The 27,678-nt window shown below is 39.7% G+C and overlaps 1 protein-coding gene across 5 annotated transcripts in view; it reads right to left on the reverse strand.

Moving 5' to 3' along the window:
• The window catches only part of LOC124167275 (tyrosine-protein phosphatase Lar), a 947,012-nt gene that overhangs the window by 119,329 nt on the left and 800,005 nt on the right, over window positions 1-27,678 (reverse strand). For all 5 annotated transcript variants that reach the window (XM_046545185.1, XM_046545186.1, XM_046545184.1 and 2 more), the window contains exon 5: window positions 19,713-19,898. In XM_046545185.1, the coding sequence (XP_046401141.1) occupies window positions 19,713-19,898 (186 nt within the window). The remainder of the gene's footprint in view (window positions 1-19,712; window positions 19,899-27,678) is intronic.

The raw sequence follows: 27,678 nt of genomic DNA on the forward strand, positions 1-27,678 counted from the left end.
GTAGAATTCATAAAAGCTCACAGTGACGCAAAACTAACTCAACCCCACTTTTCTACCTCGATAATGTAAATAAAGATCGCCAGGTATTCAGCGGAACGGAACATTTGAGCTAATCGGAGAAAATGGAAATCTGCTAATGCGTTGGGAAAAGCGGATACGGAGTTTTCGACGGAAAAAGGCATTCACTCAATTACACCTCTCAGTCACTTACATGACGGCACACAATCCTAAGTTTATGCGAAATTAAATGACGTTTCCCTCCGTGAAAGCAATATCAAGCAAAATTGGTTAAACTATAATTAAACTACGTGTTTGGAAGGCTTAATTTTTATTCTTTCATTTTGCAACATTAGTTCTTAAAAAACATATTTTTGACTTCGCGAAAATATTTTTATAGGAGATTTGACAACGTTTATATGATTATATGGTTAAAGGATTGAGCACGGTAATTTTGGTAGGTTATCGCAGAAAACTACAGATTCCAAGGTCCGATTAGTGACGGGGGATGAAATTAGGGATCATATACCTATTTATGAACGTGACTACTTTACGAAAACTATATGACATTTATTTTAAAAAATTAATGCTCTACTAGAAGATGCAACGCATTCCAGGTACAATTTAGTTTCACCAATTTATTTGCCGACTAGAAATATTTTTTGCCAATTTTAGCAGATCTGTTTCCCTGAAAAACCTACGCCTAACTATAAGGTATTAGACGTCATTATGATTCTATCATTCAATCAATAAATCCCTCTTTTCTTTCTCCGCCCTTCCCAAATAACAAATGAGCAGATGAGGCGTTCATAGAAGTGAAGTACTACGTGAAATCTGAGCGCATTTAATTCATGTTTTGTTTGTTGCTGTTCTTTCTTGTTAAACTTAATTATTTAACCATTTGTTAAAAAATCCAATGTAAAAGGTCTCGTGCACTGTTTTTTGGTTTATTGCAAAAAAAATATTGCAAATAAATAAATTTAAACAAGGACAACATGGGGTCTCACAAAATTTAAAATCTCGCCAATAAAATTGCATAACAGGTGACGATGAGAGTGATGGAACTAAGGCCTGTTCAGCGAACACTAAAAAAAAAAACAATGATGGATTTTACACACGGAGCCCTCATAAAACCATAATGGGAAAGCCATTACATGGGTGATGGGTAACTTTTGGTCGTTCGATACTGACAGAGTAGGAACACAGATGAGCGATATAGTAGCACATGTAACGACTACGAAATAAGAATAAACTCACCAAGGGTGCCGGGCAGAGAACTATACAGAACACAAAGCCTTTAACCCCCTGGAGAGACAAGAGTTAGGCGGGTAGTCCTACCTAGCAGAGGTACCAACCCCTCCGATTTTTTTCCTCCGACCCCCCTGTGCTCTCCTCCCAGAATAAATCAGACATCCGCGTCCAGCAACCTGGCCCACCTGCTAACTCGCCCCCTCTCCACGGCACTATTACCCCCCCCCCCTTCCCGACACCAATGCCCCCTGGGCGGATAGTAATGCCTTTAACTTCCATTACGTGAGCGAGCGGGAGCAGCGCCGCCACTGGTCGCGGCGGCCGGCTTTGGAAACGTCGACGCGGGGTAAGCCTCGAGGAAATCGTTTTTCTTTTGTTAAAGGCCAACACCACCACGCCACCGATTCGTTGGTCGCTTATCGCTCGCTCTAGCTCCTTCCGTGACCCCCGTGAGCCTCAACTGGTCGGACGGATTAAAAAAAATTACAATGAAGGCTAAAAAAAACGGCCACTTTGATCCCCCCCTGCGGCTCTTAAAACCTTCCTGCTCCAATGAAAATAACTCTTGAAGACGATGAGAGTCCTTTCGCTTCAACTCAGCCACCAACATCAAATGACGGCAAAAGCATTCTCGTCAGTGACGTCACTTCAGTACGTATCGTACGTATCGAGTACCTATGGGTTAACACGAAGTGAATGAAAAGATGCTGATTAAAATTTCGGACACTCGGAAAATCATTTAATCATTCCACAATGATATTCAAAAGGATAAACCGTCAGTATTATCAAAATATTAAAAATAATTCCCCAAAAAATGATCACTTTAGGAAATCTGAACAATTACTATAATATAACATTATGCACGATATCAATAACCTGGTTCGCGTTTAAAATCTTTCAACTATAAATACGAATTTAAAAGTGCTAAAAAGACGTTCGCAAGGTATTTATATATGGAAACAATTTTTCAGGATGGATCATTTTTTCAGAAACGTCCCGCTAACATAAATTTGGGTTATTTACAAGTGACCAATGTGCTTCACGAACGTTTATTTTGCATTTCCACGTTACACATTTATCATTGAATTTATTCTGCCCGAGAGGTGGATAAGATATATTGCCATTCCGTTTTGGCTAATGACAGCTTTAGTTTAGCTATGAAAACAGTACATGCTGAATGGAGATGAGAAGGAATCGTGGGAAGAGAATGAAGAAGGCAAGACGAAATCCAAGTGGCAAAATGTGAAAAGAGGAACTTTCTATTGTTAGACCTTCCAAGGAAAGTGTAGCAATAAGAAGAGGCAAGGATAGGGTAGTTTCCTTCATCAAAGAAAACTAAAGGCATTGATTGCGATTCCTTGCCCACCATTAGTGTATTCATAATATAAAAATTATTTGGTTCTAGAAATCCCAGTTTAGACGAATCTTAATGGTCAATTTTAACCGCATTTGAAAAAGGCCAGATTGGCGCCCATGCGATGCCACTAACGATGCGGTGCGATGCCACGTCACAGAGACCTAGATGATGTACGAGTAGTCAGTAGTTTTACATCGTTTGAGATTACCAATGCATGCATGAGGCACAGAGCTCAGTCTCTTAATAATCACCTATTAAAATTGCCTAAGGTCGGAAAGTCTCCTTCGTTTGATAGGGTATTAATAATCCTTTTTTAAGAAAAGCTACCGACTGACAGGGTAGCTGCTAGCAAGGTACTCCACGCTACCGCCATGCTCGGCAGCAAGCAGCCTGCATCGTAGCAGCGTTCTTAGCCTCGCACCCAGGTGGCCTCACATAGCAGAAGCCACCCGTCACACGGGCTTTTCCCAGCATTCATACTTAGCCGTCGACTTTTCGCGCGCTAGAAATTGTTCCCTTTTCATTTAATGGCGAAAAATAGATATCGTCATTTAAAAATCTAAAAGCGTGAAATACGTACTCCAGGAGTAATAATCTTTCGAATTAGGCAATTAAAAAAATAATAGGAAACCACCCTATTGAGGGAGAAGCTCAGAGTAAAGTGGAAGTTGAAGTTTGTTAGAGACAAAGTGACGTCAGCAAAAAATGTAGGAAATAATATTTCAAAGGAATAAACACTACGTGTAGAAATTGTTGAAGAAGGGCAGTATGCAAACGCAGCTCTTCATTATGAAGTTTACAAGATTAGTCGCACAGTTGAAAGAAAAACATGGATAGCACGGCTGTCGTGGAACAGCGTCCTATCCTACCAATTAGATTGACATATTTCTTCTCATTAATGTTGCCGATCGTTTTTGGCTTCCAATCCCTAAGCAAAAATGGTTAAGTTGCAGATGGCTTCCAAAAATTTATTTTGGTAAAATCATTCGTTGCGGCTTTCGATAACAGTAATAAAGCAACAACTTTTGTTAATTTTTACAGTTTGTACTAAGGTTTTATCACCCGCCGTTACTCATAATGCTGTATTTCATATTTTCCGACGCAATCACTGCCTTGACGAAGCACAAATGACCGGACTTCTGGAAAATCCGCATATATCCAACATACGAACAATTTTACTGCAAATATGAATCCATAAGTTATTCGCCAGTTTGAAAAGGAGGAAAGACAAAAAAATCATTTTATCCTTCTGCCTTTCCGCAATAAAAGCTCACCCGTTTTTCCTTCCGAAATGTTAACTTCTCCGTTGCAGCGTGATCAAAATTAAAGTTAAAGGTTGACCGCATTTTCCATGCGATGAACTCATACGGGAAGATTTCTCATTGCAACCGGCTGGGTTTACTCACTCGAGCGGAACTCAAAATTAAAGAGCTTAAAGAGACTTCGAACGAAAAATTTCCACGATAAACTTGACAAAATTTACGTTTCCCCTCAGCTGTGCCGGCAAATAAATGGATAGCAAAAAAATCTTCATGACCTTTGCACGGGAATTCGCTTCTTTATTTCCCATTGCATTCAACGAGCGAGTTTGGCTCAGATCAAAAATTCAGTTCGCCCAGATTATTTTTCCCTCACTGGATGCGGCGAAAAAATGCGCCTGATAAAATGGAGAAATAAACCTCGAGAAACCCAGGCGTAAAAAGTCTAGCCCAGCTACTATATTTATAAAAAAAAAGGAACTTGCATTTGCGATTAATTCGCTGATACGCATCACTTTGCCTGTTGGCATTAATAATGTCAAGAGTCTCTTCACAAACGGTTCAAATATTGATGTGAAGCCAACGGCATAGCTTGAAAAAATAAATTATAAATAAAAAAAGTCGGAACAACACATGTGCCGCTTCAACTTATTCGGGCCGCTGAAAGGAAGCCGAATAATATAAAACGGGTCAGTGGTGGGTCGGATGAAAATTTATTTTTTCAGCCTCTATACCTCCTGGAAATATATAGGCACTGTATTTGCGGGTCGGAGCTCTTTCTCTACAGCGGCAGGTGGTAATAAAACCCCAAAAAGTTGTGGACGACACAATTTATTTTCGCATAACGGTCCGAGACTAATATTCAAATGGGCGAGGGAACAGAAACACGCCTGAGATAGCAACTTTCACAACGGCTTTGATGTCAATTACAGATGTATCCAACCGTTTCTGCTCATGGAGTAAATATTACACGGCTCCACGTCAAAAGTTTTCCTTTAAATTTTGACGCCGATGAATGCTAGCGGAAGGAGTGGCAAAAATAGCCTCCACAGAATGTTTGCAGATTTCACCGAGCTTCATAGTTCCCGTCGGTAAATATTTACCCCTGATAGCACTAAAGCAAGTGGGGCGATCATATAAATTCATCGATGCAACGTATTTTATCGACAGGTAAACGAGTGGAATTGCCAGGACCAGAACTACCGCACGCCTAGAATTTCCTTTTGCAGTCAAAGTGAAACAATTCAATGAAAAAAGACAGATATATGTGGAAAACGATCTCAAATAAAGGTGAGGCTTGCATGATATCAAGAGTAAATTCATGAGAATGGAAATGGAAAGAAAAATGATGACTGAATGCTACACCTATACGATCTATACTGTTCCATCGTCCATAGGCGAATGAAATACAATTTTCCATATAATAGTAACAATTTACCTATAATTCACCGAGAATGCTAAAAATTCAACTATCTAGTGGTCTTATCCGTATATCGTATCCAGGAAGTATTCATCCTGACAGCAGTGAAATAATATATAAGAGCATTTAATCAAGTGGAAAAACTATCGAAAATGAATATTGATAAGAATTAGCAAAATTGCATGGAAATTCAAGATCAAGCAATGATATTCAAGTTTTTAAATTGATTCCTGCCAAAAATATAAGATTATTTCGAGAAAAAGCCTGATTTAAAATAAAATGAAAATACTTCGCATCTCCGTAGGTACCAAATATTGAGCTTCAGTAAAGACCGCTGAGATGAGTGCATGTTTTTGATTCGTCCTCACTGTGATGGGAGTGCCTTGAGAATCCACGCATACCACTGGACATTCATGAGCTCCGTTAATTTACTCAATAAGCGTAATTACATCGGTGCTAGGAAGGAAGTGATTATATGGATCGTGAGAGAAGATGAAAGGAAAACATTTCTTTCATCCATGACACAAAAATGGCATTATCATCGCAGCAGGATGAAGGTCTTTGATGAATTGTGGGATTCCAATCCAATTGAATATAAAACTTATAATCTGCAGCTTTAACAAATATAAACTATAAAAACTACAACAAGAATGAAAAAGTATGGTTTAGGAGGAGAAAGCTCTTCGAATCTGCTTCTTGAATGTTCCGGAAGACTTCGGGATACCTGGGGATGGTTCGGTTGACGAAATGATGTAGAAAAAAAGAAGTAATTCTGTAAAAAAAAGTGATCCCTTCGAGAGAGAAATACGGAATTCAGGTTGACGTAGTAGGTAGGTGGTTATTACGAAAATTCGCAGGCGGGAAAGTGAAGTGAAAAGAATGAGAGTATTTCAGAGGATCGGTATGTACCAATTAAGGAAGCAATTATCAGCGCGATTTGATTAATCGTAAGAATTCCCCAATACTTCGCCTCGTAAAAGAGAGGTTGCTCTGTTTTCCAAGCATAAACCTCATAAATTTTCCTGCGTACCCTAAAGAACGAAATAATTCGAGCAAATCGTCTAACCAAGTCGTTAATTATCCTTGCGATACTTTCTCCCGCAATGTTCACGCGACAGCAGTCTATTACCCCTTGCCTTTTACAGTATTCTCACGTTTTTAGTTTTATTATCGCCCTCACGGCGAAGAAAAATGAAATATTTATTTAAGATGCCTCCCTGGTAGTCAATATCAAGATGTGTTCTGACTCTCCGGAGTATAAGGAGGAATTTTAGGGGATCATTTCCTCCTGGTCACCGAAACTGCCGTCCCCAACCGAGATAAAGATGAGGCAGCTGCGTAGCCATAAAAGAAGTAACCTCATGAATTTTTGGCTGAATCTATGGGGCGGAAGCGAATAATATGATGGAGAGAGAAATTTGATATCAGGTTCACTAACGCAGTACAGTTCACCCCTTAGTTTGTTAGGTATCATGGTAGAGCTCACCGCGAACTAGTCCAAAGCCTAGTGACTTTGATACATCAAATTTGGAAAGGGACGCGGATCCGTTCCCATTTAGGGAATTTTTATTGGGGGTTTCCGATGTCTTTACTCGGGATCTGAACCAGACACTTTTAGAAATTTTTTAAGAGACGAACCAAGAAAAAGTTAATACGGAGTGAAGGCTATGAAAAAATGGAGGGGAGATAATGGAGAGGAATGACAGACGCCCGCGTTATTTTCCCCAAAGTTTACACTATAACTACTACTACCTAAAGTGCATTTATAACAGGACATGATTGCCATTGAGTGGAATGCGACAAATGAAAGCTCATTAGCACTCTTGTCCTCGCGAAAAAGCGCACATATTTTTAGTGATTACATATTTTATGGGCTACGAAATAGCATGTCAAAATTAGAATCGAGCCTCACTTTTTTTTGGCAAGATCAGGAAACAAAAGGAACTGTGAACAGTAGCAGTAACATAAATAATTTGCCCTTCATTAATCTGCTATTACCATTGACGTCATGGCAAAACTAGCAGTGCCGGAACGCACTTATGTTAACTCTATTTAGAAGTGAAATATTGCTCTTTATGTTTTTTATTACAAGTCATTATTTACATTTGATTGAAAATTTTTTTGTTTTGGCTACGAATGTAAAAATTAGGAATTTTGAGGCAACAAAATTGATACAAGTGTTATTTGACTATAATGTCTTTTGTTTACCAGTGCCGGAACGGCGTTAAAACGGCCTAAAATCCGGTTATGTAGATAACGGTTATCATCATTACCAAAGCAATGTTATTAATATTTCAGGCAATGTTTGCCTCTTTTTCAGCACGTTTCACATTTCTTCATAGGGATGTAGATAGATGAACATTGGAGACAAAAAGGAGTAATGGCGTCTCTCAAAAGAGTAATTTTCACAACGACAGGCCATTTTCCATTTTATTTGAGGAATTTTAAAAGCATTTTTCAGATAATGTATGCCTCAAACTGGGTACCTCAACATTCACTCTTCATGTTGAACTGCTAATGCTCGTGCTCTTATCCCATCACTTTATAGATAACACTTTTTTATCCTACACTCCAATTCCACACAACCAAAGTGACATCATCCGTCGCACATTATTCATTAAATATTCGTATTATTCACAACATTGTAAAACGATTTGACTCGAACAAAGGATAGTACAAGAAGAATACTCAGAATATATAACGACGAATACGAAGAAGAACGGTGTACAAAACATGAATAAATTTAGGAAGGAATAAAATTACCGGATTCTCATATCCTCTTCATATTTGAGTATTTTCGTGCATTGAGGGTCTTTTCTTGCTAGCCAAAAAGCCAATATCATCGATATCAGTACTTTACCTTACTTTCTTTTCCTTTATTTTTCAATGCCCTGATCTTATGCTTATCACCATTTTTTAGAATAATTAAATGTATTTTCTCATACATTTACCACCCACCACGAAGATTATTTGAAATGATGTTTCTTCCTGAATTGAATACCAAAAATAAATTCTTTGATGTTTCATTCTGATTATAAGGCTTGAAAAATAGCGATCAATTATCGAAAATATAACAAGATGACGATGCAGTGAACCTGAATAGAAATGCCAATTGATACCATTCCCGCTCAAAGCTAGGGCCGTTGGGATTCAGAAGTGGGACCGAAAGTACGGGTGATTTTCAAAGAGACTAGATTTGACTCGCACTTCAATGAGGTACCCGAAACACTGCCGAATAGCGACAATCATGAGGGTTTTCGAGAGAGTACAGATGGAAACGACTCCCATTGGAAATTCCCACAATAGGCCCAATGTAGTCAAAAATATATCCCAAGATCATTTTTATCCATGCGAATGCCACAAAGCCAAAATAATGGCACACATTCACGTGCACCTTTCGTGAACTGAAGAAGAACTGAACACTTCTTCCCTTATCTATCTCATGTTCACCCACATCTTCCCTTGGAGCCGGGACGCGAATTCGATGTTTCGTTTTCCCAAGCCAGAGCGATACGCATCACATTTATAGACTGATAATTTCATTATAAGAGCTCAAGCTCTTTCACTATGTGTTTTATTATTAAAGTATTCTACCGATTAAGGTAGGTTTCCATGGAGTACTTAAGAAGAATTCTGGGAGCCTCCCCTTCCATCATGCACTTCCCTCTTCAATGCACAATAAGACATACTCACTTTCATTCTATCTAAAAATCCTATTCTTTTCCTTCCCCTCTTTCATTTTCCTAACATTCTACCCGCCAATAATATTTTCAACATCCCCTCCCCGCTAAGTATTCACTCCATCCATACCTTCTGTCTCCTCCGTATCTCATCTAAAAGCTGCCTATGCTCACCCACCATGTCCAGCACTTCGTCGTTCCTCCTCCTCTCTGTCCACTTCACCTTCTCCATTCATCGCCACACCCTACACCCGAAAAATCAACCGTTGACTACTAGCAACAAGAATACGTGTTTTAGTGCATGTGGTTACATACGAAGTATATGACCACAGGAAGTATATATGAGTATACAGAAGCTCTTGAAGTCGGGTATTTTTACGTCCGTCAGCATCTTAAGCATCCATGGCGCACGAAAGCTTAGGATTCAAGCAAGTTGGAGAAGAATTGGTCCAAACCGGAATAATATGAAGAAAGTTTGCTAACAAAAAATTATTATTATTTTTTCCGGAAAATTTCAATTGATTATTCCGATATGACAATGTTGTTATTTAATTAAAAAAATATTATTCGAAAATGATAATTAATCAAGAGATGAATGGTGAATTTATGTTCACGGATATAAAGGTACAACAGGACGCTTGGACCTAAAATTCACTATCATGGCATTATGATCGCGAGATTAGAGACCAGACGCATACGGTGGGAAACATGAACTCCGCAGAGTACTTATCCGAGAAAAAAATAGATGAACTCGGTGCTTTTAAGAGGGACACAATACATATGCTGTACAATATGCATCATGGAGTAGATTTTTAAAAAAATGTTAACATCTTTCGCAACAAAAAAACCTGCATCCCAGACACAGATACTGAGTGAAACGGCAAGAGTTGGGCATAAATATGTACCCCCAGGACAAAACGATCAACATCAGCCCCATCACGCAACCCAAATATCGGGCCATATAAAACTCGTAGCGACGGTCCCTTTTACGACTGTGTTCCGGGGGATGGACAAGGCATCATGGGCGTCGCATATTTCAAAAGCTAATGGACCGTCGGAGTTGGAAAAAAGCAAGCTTGCGACAGGAAAAACAGTAATAACGAAGTAGCAGCGCCGCTATGACCATCGAGCAAACTTAAACAAAAGAATGAATCTGTCGCACGTAGGAAAATAAATTAGAAAATGACTATCGATATTCAGAAGTGCATTTCGACTTTTCATACGATTTGAAGGCGCGCACAAAATATTAAACGGTATGAAATGCCAGCAATTCGTTGAAATCCTCCACAATTCCATTCAAAACGCGTACAGAGTGGTCTGGGCTTTTGGAATAAAATTTGGTCAGATAAAGACTGAAATGTTTTGTAAAGCATCACGAGTGAGGAATGTGAGACTGAAGATAAACGTGGGTGGTGAAAAACTTGAGCAGGCTGAACAGTTCAACTATTTAGGCAGTACGTTAGAGGAAAACGGATACAGTAGTAAGGATATCAGGAAGAGAATTGCATTAGCAAAGGAGGCGTTCATGAACAGAAAGGAGCTTCTGACAAGTTCGCTATGTAAGAATTTAAAGAAAAGGTTAGTGAAGATTCTGATCTGGAGTGTAGCGCTTTCCGGTGCAGAAACGTGGACCCTTAGGAAGGAGGACGAGAGAAGATTGGAGGCATTCGAGATGTGGGTGTGGCGAAGAATGGAGAAGGTGAAGTGGACGGAGAGGAGGAGGGACGACGAAGTGCTGGATGTGGTGGGTGAGGAGAGGCAGCTTTTAGATGAGATACGGAGGAGACAGAAGGTATGGATGGAGCGAGTACTTAGCGGGGAGGGGATGTTGAAAATAGTGCTAGAGGGAGAGGAAGGAAAATAATAGCATTTTTAAATAGAATGAAAGGGAGTAGGTCTTAATGTGCATTGAAGAGGGAAGTGCATGATGGAAGGGGATCACACGGAAGTACTATTAATTCAGCACTCCATGGAAACCTACCTTAATCGGCTGAAAAACTTTAATAACAATAAAAAGAGTGAAATGAAACTTTTGGCTCAAAAATCACACCCTTTCATGTTTCATCAAGAGTAAGTACGGAAAATAAATAGTGCAACGTATGGACTACAGCGCTATATTTAGATTACACACCTCAAAAAATGAACCGACCCGCAACACAGACGGCTCAATTCGAGCATTACGGAGCCAACGCACAGATGGACTATTCAGACCAAACCAAATAAAATGTATTACAGAATACCATCTCCCCTTTGATGGATTCCCACCAATGCAGTCGAAATAAGGAAATTCCAATCCCGGTGACTTTTAGGCCGCCGAATCCCATTTCGCCATGGAATTAGCAACCGACGAAATCGTACTTCCAACTGGGTCGAGGATGTATCTGGAACGGAGCTTATGGAGCAGCTCGAAAAATATAATGATGCATGCTGGGAAGGATGAGCAGTGAAGGGAGGAGTGAGGCTGCCGGAGAGGGGAGGAGGTATCGCAAGAAAAAAAAAGAGAAACGATATTCAGAATGGAATTGGGAGAATTCCGAGTTCGAGTCTTTTCCTACCTTTTTTGATATTTCTCACGGAAATAAAAAGAAAAAGCATTTTTTCTTTTCGATTTTATTCATTTTTACTCGCCATCGAGGCTCGAAAGGCAAGCGGGAAACGAGTTCCCTCAGGCCACCATGCGTGCACGGCGAAGAGTACAAAATTTTCCCTCCCCACGGCGCCACTGGAAAGGACAGTGATGAGCTATGCACAATGTGCGCCAGCCGGCTAACAACCAACGGCGCCAGCTCCCTCCCTACCCAGGGAAAGTAAAGGCCTGGTTCAAGTGCTCCAACCAGCAGGGATGATTGAAAAGAACAGAAGGAATTAATAAAAAAAATAATAATTGAAATGCCCTGAAATTCACGCTCCGGCTGGTCACTGTAGTCCCTCATTCGTATTTACGTATCTCCGCATTCATTCTTTTGTTTTAGAGCTCGCATAGGCAGGTTTACGGTGGGAACTTACACATTTTTGTGAACGAAAATACCTAAATAGGAATTTGCGAATATACGTAAGACAGCACCCACGAATCTTCATTGTCGGGAGGTATTAGAGATGAACTCTGTCGCAGACAAAAGGAAAATACGAAGAGGGGTCTTCGTCATCCTATATGAAGCATGGTGTTACTTTTTTTTCAGCCTAATTCAAATAGCTGGGATTCCCCTCCTATTATCAATTGAGGCAAAAAGACACAAATTATACCATCAGGTTTAGACGATAATAATTTATTTAACAAATTCCGCACATAATTATGAATTTGCCGGCCTCGGTGGCGGCTGGGTAAAGTCCTTGCATACCAAACAAGAGGCTGCGGGTTCAAGTCCTTCCTCGCTGGGTTTCCCTTATCCAGGGCATGGATGTTTGTGCGCGTTTCATTGGTAACTTGTTCAAAAGCTCGATGTACACGGCCAATAGAGCTGTTTTAAGAGATATAAGAATAAAAAAAAACAATAATTATAAGCACCAAGATTGAACCACGAATTTGATAGTTTGATGATTTGATTTCGAGTTTCCCTGGGTAGGGAGGGAGCTGGCGCCGTTGGTTGTTAGCCGGCTGGCGCACATTGTGCATAGCTCATCACTGTCCTTTCCAGTGGCGCCGTGAAAATAATTGAGATTTGGATGAAGAAAAGTAGAACTAGCCAATAGGGTATTTTCTTTTATTGAATAATGCAACTCAACGCAGCAGTGATTAGATCTTCGTCATCTTCTCAATTAAGATAATAAGACAGATATTAGACCGTCAGGTTTAGATGAGAATAATTTATTTAGAAATTCCGCACATAAATATGAATAGGAATCTTTCAAATTAAAATCGCTTAGTTAAAGCCAACACGCCAAAGAGTTAAAAAATATTCAATGAATAAAAACTATATATTTTCGCCGAAATGGCCGCGGTTATTAATTAGAAAAATTGAAAATTTTGGGAATGCAGAACCGCAACTAATTTGGTTCCATTAAAGAAACTGATGTAGCCACGATAAAATATACGGCAAAAGGTTACATTACTAACAATACAATGCATATGAACATCCATTTCTGACTAAACTAAGGTATGAAGGATAAAACCAAAATCAGATAACTACATTCGAAATGGATACAACAGAGAGAGCTAGAGATAACGCTAGTAGGAAAATTGACAGTTTTGATAAAATGTTGATTGAAATATAGCTCATCCTTATTTAATTAATAAAGATATGCTAATAAAATCAATGGACCTGAATTCTGAACGATGAAATTACCAGATTTCGAAAATGACTTCTCAAGGTGATTTAAAATAACCAGGGGCTGATATCATAGAGATGATGGATAAAATAGCGCATTAGCAAAGGGAGTAGCAAACATTTTTCAATGCAACACAACAGGATGTGTGTGCACATGGACATATTTCTTTGCTGAGCGACCACCATGGTTCATAAAAATAACTACGCGTTAACAAACCGTTTCAAATCCTCGTTTCCAAACCAAAAGGTTTGCTTGACTGCGGTGTGCATTAATCCAAATTTCTATCGTCTCTTTCCAATTAGAACCGAATTAAATAGATCGCTTCCATCTGCATTTCGGAAATAGAAAAGCAAGTGCTAGTTCTATGCAACCGACAGCAAATACGAGCCACGGAGGATCAATTACCTCAGCGTTAATTACGTCGCACCAAATCTCGACAATAGATTCGTTTCACCACCGCACCGAATAAAATAAAAACGCGACGAGCGCGAAAAGCATTTTTTTCAAATAAATATAAGTTGCCCCACTTCCAAATGAAAATTTCCCGTGGTAATCAGATAACATATGATTCCTCATTACGAAGGGTTGAATTGGACGGAAGCTCAAAAACTTGCAGAACTTCCATTCGTCTGCTAATGATAGCGAGACAAAGGACAGTCAGCGAAAGTATTAGTTGGATGCTTCCGCGCAGAAAGAAAACCAGAGGGGATGGCCATGAATTAATCGCAATTGAAAAATGGGGTTAGTTCATGAAGTCCGACGAATGCACTTAGAATATGTACAATTCACAGATTGTTCTCGTCCAAGATCAAGGAAACAGTAGATGCGTCGCTGCGGCAACGTGTTGGTCCTGACATCAAAACTATTTCACGAGTGTTTTATTCTGGACCACTATAGCTTCACACCCTCTGAACATCAAAGATAAATCGAACCGGGTAAAGTTATGAAGTATGCCTCCGCGCAAACGTATTCACGCAGCTCGCAAGCGTCTCGTGAACGTAATAACTTAGGTGACATTGTTACTTAAATTGCCTGACGTAACCAAGCAACGAGCTTCGTCTTCGTGGTATCGTATAACTGGAAAAAGAAAAGAGACACACTGTAATTTGATGCAATCATAGAGAGGAGGAATACGTTTTGGAAATTATTTCATTATATTAGTCAGAAATACGCCAAATTTTACATGTTTACGTTTAATTCTTCCATTGTAACCTACCATCATCGATATTTTTATGAAATAGAAAGAGTCTATCGTAGGCATTTACTTTTATTGACTGGACCAATACCACTAGTACAACAAATAAAAGTGAAAATCGACGATAACTTTTTTATTTTAAATCATTATCGGTCAGTATGTCCTACCACGCGTCTCAAGGCATGCACTTGGTATTGTCGATTAAATAAGAGGCAATAAAATAATGAATGAATTAGGTTCTTACAATTAGAAATTCATCATGCAAGTGTCAGCCACTGACTGCATACCTCCGTTCTTCGATTCAATTTCTTTCTTCACTTAGGAACACGACCAATCCCTCTTCATAAAATTCATTAACTTTGATTGATTCTCTTCCTGCTTAATTCATCAACCATCCCACCGTTTATTTACAGCATCTCCAAAACTTTATTCATTTACAAAGATTTATGCAAACTTTCTTTATCCTATCCATTTTATCCGATAGTTAAATATTCTCCCTCTTCATGTTACCTCGTTTCAATTCATCTCCCTCCATTCATTTTCCTGCACATCCATGCACATCCACATCAAGAAATAATTTATACCTTTATGATACTACTATTAAAGTAAGTTTTTGTCGAAGAGAGAAATGTAGTCCATATTTGCCAGAGTAAGAGCTCAATTCTCTCTATTTATTGTCATTGAAGACTTCATAATCATTTTCCTATATTTCGACAACATTGTGGAGGGTAATGTAGCTTTTCGTGAATGAATTACTCTGTCATTGGCTCTATACAGGACAGCTTGGTGAAAACCTTAGCATCTAAACCAATATAACTAAGGCAATGATCATTCTACCTAAAGTTAGTACTGCACTAAACGCGTGGCGGTCGTAAAGTCTTTCTGACAAGAAGATATGCGGAGGAATACGTCCAAAATTAAAGCCGAATCTTGATAATCATTTTTTCCTCCAGTTTTAACCGAGAGATGTATCCGCTAAGCGGAATAATTTGCCCCGCAGACACAGCGGTCGCATAATCAAAGCAAAGGCTAATCCCATCCGACGTACGTCAGACATAAAAGGAATATTCGCCACATGACGAAATAAAGTGCAGAAGAGACGGACGCTAAGCGGAATACATGACGACCGGCCGGGACACAAAGGTCCATCCACACGCACACATACATACGATGTATGCATGTATACATGGCCTCGTGAGAAAAGCACCTAAGCCCGAGTCCATGTATTGAATATATACTGCGAGCGGGATGAGTATTCTCATGTTCCCGGAAATTTGCTTATTGGCCCGTGACATACGCTCAGCGAAGAGTGATCCGAAGAAAACCAGGTTATCACCCCGTTTTAATTGAAAATTTGGTCGCCGGCGAAAAATAGACCACGGGTGAAAAAGGAAAATAAAAAATATGAGCGTAAAAAAAATGAACCAGAGAGAGAGAGAGAGACGTTTACGAGTGCTCCTGAATCCATCAAATCAGAAGCACGAATTAAATTTACCCACGGAAAGGCCGCGGGGGATTTTGATGACATTTTGGAACCGAAAAAAAGGGAGAAAACCTTTAAAAAAAATTACGCCTCCCGACGCGAAAAAAATGCAGAATATCGGGCGAAAATGAGTGCGCTCACGTTGGGCGGACATAGGAACCGAAAATGGGGTGCTGGGTTGGAGGGGGAAGGGAGGGAGGGTTATGGGAATTCTATCGATCAAAAGCGCGGTCCGTTCGATTTGCACGACAAAAGTCTTAATTACGTCGACGGCCTATATAATGCCGGGACCCGTCTCTCCATGTATCTCGAAGGGTCTAGGAAGCCAGGCTAAGAATTCCATTAAGAGCGGAGGAAAGAAACACACCTCCTCTTTTGCATTCATTCCGCGGTCTCCCAGACGACCTGGTTCACTCTCTTCCAATTCCTGTCCCTTGAACAATCGACAAATATTCATTCCGTCGGAAACGAGCGGAGGGTACGGCTAAAAGGAATTGCATTACCTTCCAGGAATGCGGACGCATTTAACAGAAGAAGGTTCGAGAGAAGGGAACGTGGAATTTCTGCGGAGAAATTAGTGAGGCGGGAGGGAGAGAAGATGCAAAATAGTTTCTACCTAGAGGCATAATAAAGTTACGTTGAGGAAAAAATGGAGGTAACGTACAAAAAAAGGATCCATTCATTCACACATTAAAACTGGTTCCGTGCACGTAAATCAGACAGGCTGAAGCAGCGAGATATCCTTTCCCGTTTAACAAGATGGCGGATAAAAAATCTACACCAGCGAGAAAAATTAAGCTAGGGATAGGAAAAAATGATAAAATAATTTACAGAGGACACAGAAATTTATTAATTTAAGTATTGATTCTATGTCAGTAATTTAGATTTAAAATGGCTGACGCAGCGATATATACTCTTACTTTTCCGTTTAACAAGATGGTGGACGCAAACTGGAGGGTAAAACCTATACCAGCGAGAGAAATCAAGTTAATGAATAGGAAAAAAAATGGTAGAAATACATAAAGAGAATACAGGTAGGTACCTATTTATCAACGCAAAAATTGATTATATGCAAGTCATTTAGTTATACTTTAAATGGCTGATGCCGCGATATATCCTCTTCATTTTCCGTTAAACAAGACGGTGGACGCAAATTGGAGGGAAAAATCTATGCTATGATAGAATCAAAATGAACTTTGCTATATTTCCCGCAGCATTTATTGCAAACTCTACCAGTTTCAACCTTCTCCGGTCATTATCAAGAGGTAACAGAACTATTTCGTATTCTTTGTATATTACAAAGTTTCTCTATGATTCTATCATGTCACCATTCAGCGAAGTGAACTCGCAAATTATTGATTTGAAAATCTATACCAGGAAGAGAAACTAAGTTAGGAATAGGAAGAAATTGTTGAATTATATAAAGAGAATACAGGTATTAATCAATGTAAAAATGAATTCTATGTCAGTATTTTCGACTTCAAATGGCTGACGCAGCGATATATCCTCTTCATTTCTCGTTAAACAAGATGGTGGACGCAAGATGGAAGCAAAAATGCATATCTGTATGAATTACTGAGGGTTGAGGGAAAAAAGGGTGAAAACACTGAAAATACTATTTAATCAAGTAAAAATCGGTTCCCTGGAAGTAATTCAGACTCAAGTGACTGACGCAGTGAGATACCCTCTTCCTTGTTTGCAAAACAAGGTGGTGGGTCCAAGATGAAGAGCAAATTGCCCATCTGCCGGATCGGCTGAGAATGGAATTTGAACAAAAAAATGGATTAAAAAATGATAAAACCCAATTATTCGAGTGAACACTGGATTCGTACATACGAAATTCGAATAGAAAATGATCGATTCGGGAAAATATCCACGGTCTACTCGGTAAAACAAAAATGGGCCCAAGATTGAATGTAGGATGCCGATCTACACGAACAAATGACGTTGGAATTGGAAAAAAAGGTAAAAAAAATATAATAATACGAATGAAAATTCGTTCTATGCATAAATTTTGGATTGCATGTGCATGAAGATCTGCTCTCGCCAAAAGAAAAAAAACGGATACGGGAATAATACCAACTAAATCCGTTTAAAATGAAAATACTATGATTAAAATTATACTACTTTGCTGTAAAAGCATTTATATGCGTACAGCAATGAATTATAAGTTAGAAGGGAATTATCACAGGAATAAATACAAAGATTTAAAAAATGGAATCTCATCATCATGATTATATGCTACCAGAGTTATTAAATCGTTTAGTTTCCGAAATTCATACGCGAGATAAATTCCATTACTTTAGCTATTTCAGGTTATAATATTGCTTAGTAAACTACATTGGAAAACGCAAATATCTTCATACTAAGCACAAAATTAAAATACTAATACGTTTCTCACCGTCAACACATAACTCCATACCCTTTACAATCCATATATTATTGTCCATTACTTCCATTACAATCTTCAAGTTAAAAAATAAATCATATAAATGCAATTGGAACCCACTTTTATAAATGTCCAGCGCAAAGGAACCAATAGAGATACCTGCAATCGCATAATCCTATATTACGGGGCTATATTTGTCAACAATTATTTTATCAATAATCAAGACATAAATAATAACTGTCAAATAAATGCATTAAGTTTCACCCAAACTCAACTTTTGCAGAGATCCGAAAAACTGGCAGAACTGTTGCAACTGCCCGTCAAGCAATCGCGTATTCAAGTAAAGTGACATCAAAAACGAGATTGCAGTGCGAATGTCGACAATAGGGAACTGCGGAAAGGGATGGAATACATAATGCCACGTAACTTTAACGTAATTTCAAACCTGAACGAACCCACTTTACGCGCGTCGAAATCAATCAACACCTCGGGAAGAATTGATAGGATTGGAGTGGGCTGATTCGCGGAATTGTATCGCGAGACAAAGATTATACTAATGATCAAGCTGAAGCGATGTTGATCCCGCGCTATTTCACTGAAGTATAAAAATATAATTCACACAAACCGTACAGTTTCATAGTCAATTAAATACACGTATAAGTAGATTTAATCGAATCGGTATTCAACAAAATAAAGTGAATCAGTTTGAAAAATTCCCAAAGTTTGGAGAAGTTGGTGTAGCTATAAATGAAACGCACGAAACACGACCATCAAAATAGCGAGTTGATAGCGAACTAATGCCGTTTTTTGGGAAATAGGTAGACCTTGAGCAGAATAATTTACAAGGCCATTTTTTCCGCAATTTTCATAGGTATTCCAAATTTCTCTCATAAGCGGGCTCAGAGACATCACAAACTACTTTTGAGAATAGATACTGAACAATTACTACGATGAATTGCAACAGGGATACAGTCAAAAATCTATTCTTGTGAGATTTAATATAAAATAATATTGGATTCTTAATTTTACCTATTTATTTATTTACCACTTCCCCGTAAACATTAAATCGCGACCTTTTTTTAAACCATAACGAGTTTTCAACATGAACAAAGCACAACACAAACATCCTAGGCCTGGTTAGGGATCACATAAGCAGGCGGGATTCGAACCCACGACCAACGCATTGGCAGGCGAGGACTTTACCCCACCGCCACCGAGGCCGGCAAGTTGCCTTTGAAGTATTATTTCGTAGTAATAATACCTCAAAGGAAACTTATTTACAAAAAATACTACTGAAATGACGATAGATAAATATTGATAATATCACTAATAATAATGATAATAAAATGAGACCACAATGAGAGGAGGGAACAAAGTTACGCGATACATATAATGAGGGCTATAATGGTACTTACCCTGCTCGAGCGTGTGATATCGTGGCTGTGCCCGGATGTAGAGAGGCACCATGTCCCGCAGCCAGTGGAGCTTGGGAGGGGGCGTTCCAGACGCCTCGCAGAGCAGCACTGCCGTGTGACCAATCTCGACCACTTTCGTCGTGGGCGCCTGCACGATCCTCGGAAAACCAGCGGGCAACTTCTCGTCTGTGGAGAGAAAGAAACGAGGCTCAGTAATCTTGAAATGGAAGTAGAAGTACGTAGTATCACGACCATAATTGAACAAACACCGTCATTATTTCAATCATTGGATCTTAAGACTGACGTCCTACAGGACGGACTGAGTGTTGTACCAACCAGTGCGTAAAATATTATTAATTTTATTATTATTTCTAACAGCATATGGTAGAATAATTTGTTAGCAGGCGTGACGTTTTTTGAACTGTGTGGTGTGCATGTGAGTCCAATTGCATGGTGCATGCTGGTGATTGATCACCCACTGCCAAACACCCTAGAGGTGCCTCGCAGGGTGTTATGTAGATGTAGATGTAAAATAACGAAAACGACTCACGAATGCAGCCAAGTACCAATCATATCCATTGCTGACAAGTGCACTATGTGGAAATTCATCATAAAAAGATATAAACAGCTTTGCTCACAAACAGCTGTAGTAATAAGATATAAACAGCTGTAGTTTCCACACTAATTCATCTCCTCAACCTCTCTAGATAGACTAGAAGAGACAGCTCTTGATAATGGCGTGTAAACGTTGACACCGGTTGAGCGAATGAAATAGCGTGGAAAATTACTAGAGCTGTTTGCATCTCGCGCCAAGATTTTGTCGCCCAGTGACAGCACTTGGTACCGGCAGGAAAAGAAGAAAGCACACAAGCGTTCTACTTGCGTTAAACTGAAGTCAGGAAGAATTCCTGAAGCTGTAGTATAGTCGATACTTCAAAGCCAGAGAGGAAAAAAAATGTTAGTACTCATGGAGTTTTGGGCGATGGAGATGGTTCAAGGAGTTTCATTGCCGCCCAGAGAAAATTCATTAAATTATCCTCTCGCACTAGCAATTCCATCACCATAGAAACACGGAGGATAAGAAATTATGAGAAATTCGAATAGCGGTATCAAACCACACCAGGAGTAGGAGTTCACACATTCGTGAGTATGAGTTGGGTGAATTCCTTTAGTATGAAGAAGAAATTGTATAATGAGAATTGATTTGAACTGCCAAGCACAACATTGAGACCTGAACCGAAGGTTTTCAGCGCACTTACACAAGAAACATGCTTACTTAATAATTGGATACGGTGCAGGCTGACATAAAAATTATACAATGGTTCTGTACTGAAACTGGAGAAACCTTACACAAAATTGAATTTTCGAGTCAGATGCTTGAATCAATTGACGTCAGGATAACGGACAGTTGGTGGTTTCCTTTCATTAGCATGAACAAGCGCGATATGAATACTAGAAATGCATTGTCATCTTGCTTTTAATTCGGATACTGAAGGAAGGAGAATCAAGCGAGGATAAAGGGAAGTTAAGGGGATTAAAGAAAAAATACGAAACGTGAAGCCCTGGGCCAATGAAACTACATCAACAGGAACTGAAGCGAAAGGAATCGTAAAAAGAATTGGGAAACAAAGAGAAATAGAGATGAGCATAAATTTCCGAAAGACATAAAAGACCATAAGCTCGAGCGAGTAAGGGTGGCAATAAAAAATTAAAAGAAATTAACACCGGGGATGGAAGGAATGAAAACATCGACACGAAATCACCAGAGGGCCGACTTAACGCGGCTCTGGGGTGAGAACAAAAATTGAAGACGGCACAAAATAAGTCGGAATTGAAAAAAAAGGAAAAAAATTCATCTTTTCGCCTCGCTGACTGGTTCTTCGGCGTCCATTGGCTGCCCATTCACTCGGAACCAATTACGATTCCTTACAGTCGCCAAAAGGAAGGTGTAGTATTAGTTAAAAAAGGCTGGAAAATGGTTAAAATATTTCAGAGCGGAGGCCACGAGGTATCTTTTGTGCAGAGCAGCTAACGCCATCACTCGGACCAAAATTAAATTACGGGTTAATCTTTTAGACTCGTTTTATCGCGGAAGGGTTGCTTGGTGACTGACGACTGAATGTGAACAAACGAAGGGGGGGGAGAGGCGGGGCCTGGGTGTAGGAGGCGGCGGGTTGGATGTAAAAAATATAATTTCTGGGCGGGAAAGAAGGAACAATGGTGGCACGATTTCGACGAGCATCGAGAGTGCGAACGAGAGGCCGCGGGGTGAAAAATAGCATAAATTAAAATCAAATCGTAGGGATGATTCAGAAAGGTGAGGGTATGAGGTGGAGGTAAAGATACTTTCGATTGATAAAATCAAATTTCAAGGAACATTGGACCTCGAAAATGAGCATCGCATTCAAAATTTATCATTGAAGAATGCGACCAGTTAAGTTAAGTTTACTTGGAACATTTTGCACATTACACCCGGTCACCCACATTCATACGTTCTCAATGTGTTTAAGTCTTCATGCGTATTATTGAAACATATAGACCTCTTTTTGCGTCGCCAATTACTGTCATTTGTATTGTAGGTGTAGTTTGTGGTGTATATAGCAATTTTTCAACTTAATCATGAAAATCGCACTCGCTCCACCCATACCTTCCGTCTTAATTTTTAAAAATGAGCCAATCAAAAGCGTAAACACGAACAATTGACTCCAGTTTGGGAAGTTATTTTCGGTTTAGCGTGTTCACTATTCATGGACAAGGCCATCTAATTAAGTTCCATTCTTCCCGCCTATCGCCTTGCGCAGAAAAGAGGGGAAGGCTGACGTCACACGCCAGTGCAGTTGAGAGACGCAGGTAGGTATAACTTCCCCACCGTCGAAGCTCGCCATCATGGCTGTCGAGCGCAAGAGAGAGAGAGTTTTGTTTTCGCGCGGGAATAGGGGTTAAAATGAGGCGGGGATTGAGGAAGTGTAAGCTTGCGCGCTCTCCCGGTGCTTGTGTCGTTTTGACAGTTGAGTGAGTGCCCATCAGTCCCCGTGCCCTCGTGTCGTTAATTCTTTTCCCTCTTTCTCCGTTTGATTTACGCCATTCATTTGTTTTGCCTGCGCCCTTTCCCTCCGGGCGGGTGGAGCCAAGTCAAATGTGTGTGTGTGTTAGTGGAGCTTAATTAAATGTTCCACGGGAAACCTTCGGGGCATTAGCTTTTGGAGAGGTCTTTTGGCTTTTGCGGATGTAAGAGCGAAGCGAAAATAACAATGATATGAAATTTCTCCCTTCCCTGTGATCTTCGTCTCATACTTTGCCTCGCTTCGACGTCACCTCATCCACGTGTCAACTTTCCTCAGTGGTGCCCTCTTTTTTTCAGTCCGTTGTTTGCGCCAATCACGTTTGTTCTACCTGCTCGGCTTTGGGGACGTCGGAGAGAGGGATGAATTCGAGTGAGAAAAAAATTGAGATAAATCAACAACCGCATTTCCTTTTTTCATACTCGCACGTGCCGTCGACCGTATTAACGGCTGAGAAATTTAAGACCGAAGACCCTAAACTGAGCTCCTCCTGCCTAGATGGACTTTCTCATATGCTTGTTTTTTACTTCATTATTTTAACTAAGTTTTTTCCCTTTCGTTCACGTGTTCTAGGGAAAAGTTGTCGGGAAAGGGTTTAATGAAGCCCCTAAATACATACGTTAGCAACGGTAAAGGAATTATGTTCCTTTTAACGTCAAGAAACGTAGCAACGGTAGCATGATAATATTCGGCATCATGCGTTGAAGTTTGTAGGAATTATAAGAGTTATACGGCATTCATAGTATTATATTTTATTTAGATTATGATATGCAAATTTACATGATTAAACGAAGGTAATAAATCGGAGGAGACAGTGATGTCGTCAGATTGTTTATTGAGGGAGGTATATGCTGGAACCCATGAGAGAAAGAGAGAGATGGATGTGGTGTGGTGCCTTCATGGATAAAATTGAGAGTGATGACGAGATAATACGAGATAATACTCGTAAATTTTATAGAAGGAGGCACACAATTCGTTTGCAACGGTAAAAGAATTATGTTTCCTTAGAAGGTATGGATGTAGCGAGTACTTAGCTGCGGGAAGGGGATGTGGACAACAGTTTTAGACGGTAGAATGATAGATAAGCGAGGGAGAGGAAGGGAAAGAATAGGATTTTTAGATAGAATGAAAGGGAGTAGGTCCTATAGTGAATTGAAGAGGAAAGTGGTTAATGGGGAGGGAGGATCTGAAAATTCTTCTCAAGTGCTCCATGGAAACCAACCTCAACCGGTAGAATACTTTAATCATAATAATAACACCGAAAAACTCATCGTAACCGAGGAAACTGAAACCTTCTCGGATCCACATGAGAGCTATGCGTATTTAAAAATGTATAGCTGTCTCTAACGAGACGAAATCGTGCCCTTCCAACATGAAATAAGGAAACTATCTCGGAATTATTGTAAAAACTACTGTTCTTACGCCGAGTTTCTATTAGCGCAAGTCATTTCATTCATAAAATTCAATAGCTAGAATTTTATGAACAGGGTTTTACTTTGACCTGCTAGTAAAACCACCATTAATGCTATGAAAATCAGCTCCGAATCCTCGCTATATACCCTCGACACACATAATGACGAATTGGGGTCGAAATCAATTAGCCAGCTCAATACAGGAGTGAAAACAAATAAAAGGATACGTGGGTTAATTAGGCTACGCGAGAAATGACAAAAATGCAATTGCAGTTACAAAAAGATGACAGGTATTTCAACGGTTAAACGGGAACTGCATATGACGGCCGACATTTTTTTACGATTGGAGGGCGTAAAAGAATGCAATAGAGCTAAGCAAGGCTCCGTCACACACATCGTGAATCCTTTGACACTGAACGGACAGAGCCGCAGCCAAGTTTCACACGTGTTTCGCGAGACAAGCGAATGGGATGAGCGGAAAAAAATCAACAAAGGCATCGACGTTGGGAAGACGGACGGAGGACGAGTGCGATTCGCGAACGCGTCCATGTGAGTCTGAAATGCAAATTCGTGCATGCGCTAGATATGCACACCTAAGCGAGATGAAATTTTCCGGAACGGCATTTCGAGATAAAAATAAAAGCTTTGGCACTAATTGCCATCAGGGTTTCCACAAAGGAAGAGACTTTCACAGAGGTGAGCTCAAAAATGTTTTCGACTCAAAACAAATTAGAAAAAGTAACGCGAGATATTCTCGTCACTACGGAGGGAAATAAGGCTCTCACTGCTCATCATCTAAATCCCACTCATATTTGAAATAAAAGTAGGAAATGACTAGGGAAGAATTTCGTTTTTTTTATTTCAACATCGACTCTCCCTCACACAAATGAAAATTCACTCGACAAACACTTGGCTAAAATATCCAACCGAGCCAACACGGAATTTGTCGCAGATTGTCAACAAAGGAAAATTCTAGTGAGAATCCAAGGACGCAGATAGATGAGCAGTGACATAGGAAGTACACTCGAAGCAATTTAGCTAAGTAGTGCCATACTGGAGTTTTAAGCGGAAAATATTGCCATCCTATGCGCAGTTCCTCCACCTTCGGGAAGTCACCGAACTTAGAGCCTGAAATTGCTTCACTTCATGAAGCATGAAATGAAGGGCTCAAACCCTATGCTCCGCACCCAGATTTTGCTCGTGCACTCGAAAGACGAAGCATGAATGAATATTAAGCCCAGAGGATATTTGAATTCATAAAAAGCCTTTGGAAATGGCAAGAACCACAGGATGGTACTTCGACCTATTTATCACGGTTATTTGTTAAAAGAGTCGAAAATAAAGAATCTGCAGCCAATTTATTAAAAATAAATATTTAAAATGCTTGAGAAGTTAATTTTTTGCTATGCCAAGGAAAACAATTTCCACTCTTAAATACGTACATAAGAACCACTTTTACACATCAATAGAAATATATAATCTCGGGGTATTCCTTCAACTGATGAAGTAAAACCTACACCTAACAAGCATAGAAGGAGAAACAACAGTTTAGTTTTATACGAAGTAATGCACATCCTATTTTTCTGTAATTATTATTTCCAAATAACTGATGAAATAAAAAGCAAAATATTCAGGAAAAAGACCGTAAAGAAGAAAATACACGCTTGTCGTGACAGATGACAATTTCAGTGATAAGTCGAAAATGACCATTGATTTTCTGTGAGATGATGGCTTATATGTATTAGAATGGCTTGGGATTGAACCAGAATTCAATTTTAATGAAAATTTATTGGCAGTTGGAACTAATTTATGCCATACTGGATTATTGATACGGATTTATACGAATAAGATTGGAAAAAAATCATATTTGTAACAGACTTTATTTTAAATTTTCTTTGAGCTGTAGAGACAGCTGTAAAATACACTCATGTTTCAACTTCGATTTTTAAAGTGTTCTCCACGAAGCTCAAAACGGAGGCGGCCGAACTCATCCAACAGTGTTGAAGTGAATGGAGTGGATGGAACCTTAATTCCCAACGGTAGCATCTTCCCCGCATGGCTCAAATGTGTTTAAAAAAATCATGATCGTCAGTTCAAAAACAAAGGAAAAACGCTAGGCCCCGGAATGAGCCGGAAACGGAAACCGAGCCTTTTTATTTCCCAAGTAAAGGTCTCAGCGTCACGGATCTCCGGAAGACATTTTCGCCTCGTGCATCCAATTGTTAAAATTCTCGCGAGAGAGGGCCGTTACCAGCGCCGTATCCGAATGCGGAGAGGCCTCTAGAACACTTCCCCCTATCCAGAAAACACACACATCGTTGCACACACATTCACACATACATATACATACATACAAATATGCTTCACTATTCCAAAAACCTTAAGGGTGAAACGGAACGCGGAGGGGAATGGCCGTTCGGCCCACTGAGGGCAGCACTTGCGACCCGAGAACGGCCAGCGGCGGCGCCGGACACAAGGATTCCCGGAGATGGGGATAAAAGTGACGTGGAATGCGATTCCGGGGACCTGAACGAAGCGAGAGGGGACACGGAGGGTTTATAGACGCAACGTCATCGGAAAGGCTTAGGTAGGGAGGTTGGAGGGGATGGGAATGCTGCTTAAAGCGGGTCACTGTTGCCCCGTCTCCCTCAAAGGCGTTAAACGGCAGGGAACGGAATCCGAAATGAGAATGGTGAGCGGAAAGTAGAGCAGTGATCACAGCGGAGAAGAGGACGGGGAAAGGATTCAAGGAAGTTGGCCGGGGAAACGAAAAACGAGCCATTTTCGTGAAAATTTCAAAGTAACGGCTCTTTTAATTGCGACTGATCCAAAGACGCCCACAAAAGATAGACTTCCTGCGTTTTACATCCTGGAAACAGAATTTACTGGTCGGTGCATGCCACAATTGCGTAACCACGTGAAAAATGTAATTTATGCTACGATTTATCAGCCGATTCGATAAAAAAGGTAAGTGTTCGCCATATCTTAAGTATCACGGTAAAAATTAAACATAGGCAACAACTAGGGCGCCGGATTGCTTTCTAAGTAGCTAAGGTAAGAAAATTGGTGATAATATAAACATAAATATTTATCATAAATCTACTGTTAAAGAATAATTGGAGAATTAAATAGATTAAACTTACTACATTTGAATGAATTTGTATTTTTTATGTTTGTTATATTGTGCCACTATAAACTGGTAAGTAAGAAATTTACTAGATAAATAAATAAAAAGAAGCCGACGCTCAAAGAATAACAGCAATTCATGTCTCTGGTCTGGCCGAAGAGTTTTATTTTTTTTCGCGGAATTAGTATTCAACCATTCACAAAATATAACATACAAAGACACTAAAAACTACAATCAAGCTGTCACAATTATTTTACCATTCCAACCGAATAATCACGCATAATGCATGAGGTTGAACCAGAATTCAATTCTAATGAAAAAATATTGGCAGTCGGAATTAATGTATGTCATACTTGATTTATTCG

Source organism: Ischnura elegans, chromosome 10, assembly GCF_921293095.1.
Source record: "Ischnura elegans chromosome 10, ioIscEleg1.1, whole genome shotgun sequence".
NCBI lineage: Eukaryota > Metazoa > Arthropoda > Insecta > Odonata > Coenagrionidae > Ischnura > Ischnura elegans.